Source organism: Propithecus coquereli, unplaced genomic scaffold, assembly GCF_000956105.1.
Source record: "Propithecus coquereli isolate 6110/MARCELLA unplaced genomic scaffold, Pcoq_1.0 Scaffold47, whole genome shotgun sequence".
NCBI lineage: Eukaryota > Metazoa > Chordata > Mammalia > Primates > Indriidae > Propithecus > Propithecus coquereli.
In genome coordinates this window covers 1,401,593-1,404,097 of record NW_012150507.1, presented here as the reverse complement: position 1 = coordinate 1,404,097, position 2,505 = coordinate 1,401,593, and the positions used below count along the sequence as shown (strand labels likewise).

The 2,505-nt window shown below is 37.6% G+C and overlaps 1 protein-coding gene across 1 annotated transcript in view; it reads right to left on the bottom strand.

Moving 5' to 3' along the window:
* PARP8 (poly (ADP-ribose) polymerase family, member 8) overlaps nucleotides 1-2,505 on the bottom strand; it is a 99,304-nt gene that overhangs the window by 24,602 nt on the left and 72,197 nt on the right. Inside the window, exons 13-14 of the mRNA XM_012655261.1 lie at nucleotides 2,193-2,212; nucleotides 519-550 (exon numbers count right to left, since the gene is read on the bottom strand). Of these exons, the coding sequence (XP_012510715.1) occupies nucleotides 519-550; nucleotides 2,193-2,212 (52 nt within the window). The remainder of the gene's footprint in view (nucleotides 1-518; nucleotides 551-2,192; nucleotides 2,213-2,505) is intronic.

Sequence of the window (2,505 nt, the reverse complement as noted above, 5' to 3'; positions counted from 1 at the left end):
GGAGGACTGAAGTGAAAACACAAAAGGAAAAGGAAAACTTGTCCCTTTACCCATGATGTTTAAAATTAAAATAAGGTTATGTAAGTCAGAACCTCCAAAAATATACAATAAAATTAAAATAACCACAGATATGCTTGAAGAGATAGAGACTTAGACAGAAAGAGCTAATGATACTAAAATCTCAATTCCTGCTAAAGCAAGCTTTGTGACTGGTGTGCTAGGATCACAACTTACCCTGGGGTTGAAGGCCAACATCTGAGGATCATTAGGATCTACCACAGAAGGATATGGCTCGAAAATGACAACTTTTCTAGGAGATTCCAACGCAGACCTACACATGGATACTAGCAGATCTACGACCTTGAAATATACACATAAGATAGTTACTATCCTTCATGCTTTATCTAGTACTTTGCCATTGTTCTCCCTCTTGCGGTAGTGTAAAAGTTAAGTAGGAAGACCCAGGACTGCTACCAATCTCTCAAATCTGTAATTCATGACTTTAGACCAAAACTGACCCAGCTGACCATTAGTTTAAAATAAATATGTGCTGCTGCTAATTACTCCCATTCTAATATTAAATATCTTTTTGTCATGAGCACATATACATATCATTTGCTCTCACTGTTCTAGGTCAAACAAGAAACAAAACCTACAGGTCCCTGCTCTAGTAAGTTTATATAATTAAAAGTCAGTTAAGAAACTTGCCAAGTGATTGCCTGGTGCTGGAGTGTGTTGAGGAGAAGACAGAAGAAGATGGAGAGAACTGGGGAATGACTGACTACTAATGGTTATGGATGCTGAAAATGTTCTAAAATCTGTTTTTAAAAAAGCCACTTAAATAAATATACGCTTCAATAAAATTCGTGGTACCATAAAATCCTATAAAAATAAAGTAGACATTAGAGAATAATGCAGAGGGGGTGCTGTTTTAGAGTGGCTAGGAAAGATGGTGATGTCTTAACAAAGACCTAAATGAGGTGAGGGAGGGAGACATGTAACTATCTGTGGAGAAAAAACTGTTAGTGGTGAAGGAAGCCACACGTGCAGGAAAAGAATCTGGCATGCTTCAAGAATAGCAAATCGCCTGACATCATCTTGGCTGTTTCTCCTTCCTCTGTCAGGGCCATTAATGACCTTTGATTTGCTAAATACAATGGCTTTATCCCTATGTTATCCTAGGATCCCTCTGCACAATTTACCAGGAGGCAGTACTATTTAGCAATTATTAATAAGAGCATGGCTCCTCTCCCTAGTTCCCAAAACAATATATTTCTGGCAACTGAATCAAGCAAACTGATACTGTCTAAATGGAGGGAATTCACCTGAACAGAAATATTTATAGTATGAACACAAGTGACTTAATAAGGCAGAAGTAGACTTTATATATCTTCGTAGAGAAGGCTATTTTGAGAAAGTTTTTAAACAGGCATTTAAAAAAAAGCACAATAAGAGTGGGACAATTTTTGATTTTCCTGCTTTTATGAGAGGGCATTGTAACCTAATGACAGTAGGACTCACAAAACACACCCGCCCAATCACAGCATCCACAATATCCAGTGACCTAAAATAACTAGCAACTCTCAAGCCACTGAACATAACATGCACCAAGCACATCTTAGACATACACATCCACAGGACTCATTCAGAAAACATCAGGACTGAAACGGTTAATATTTTTGCCACAATATTCCATTTATGGGTGTACGTGTATACATCCATACATATATATGCAATGAGTTGGATCCCAAGCAACAGATACAATAAAGATGTAATAGAACCCTCCTGTTTGTTTTCCTTTCCTATACTTACATTCCTTCTACCGCAAAGAAAAAATGCACCTTAACCCAGATACAAATTGTTTCCAGCATTATCTGGTCTCCTAATGAAATTAAAACCCAAACAAGAATTCCTGAGAATGAAGAATCATTAAAATAGCCATTTTTGACACTTTGGGGGAAGGTGTGGTAATTAAAAAAACTTTAAAAGTTATTCACAGTATGTAATTGAAGCTTTATAGAAGTCCATAAAGAAGAGGGACATTTCCATCTCTTTCATCTAAAGAAGGTTTTAGACCAGCTTTAACCAGCAGACATAAGTGGGAAGCGGGCCTGATGCAGAGACAGGTGTGCCTGCTCCACCTTCTCCCGCCCCTCTGCCACATGCCATGGATGGAAGACAGCAGAGCCAACAACGGGAAGAGTCCAGTTCCCTCGGTCACCACATAGAAACTGGCCCATCAGACATTCTAACTGGACAGTGTGTGTGACAAATAATTCTATCATACTGAGTCACTGTGATTTTATGGTTTATCTGTTACAGAAGCTGGCATTAGAATTTTCAGTAAAGAAAAGGTATATTCAATACTATTTGGATTTATATTCAACTTACATATCTCGATTTTTCTAAATATTTCATGGAGTAAAATGTCCACTTTAAGAAGTAAAAGACAACACATAACTATGATTTAGCCCAAATGATTTATTTCCCCACTTCCAGTATTCA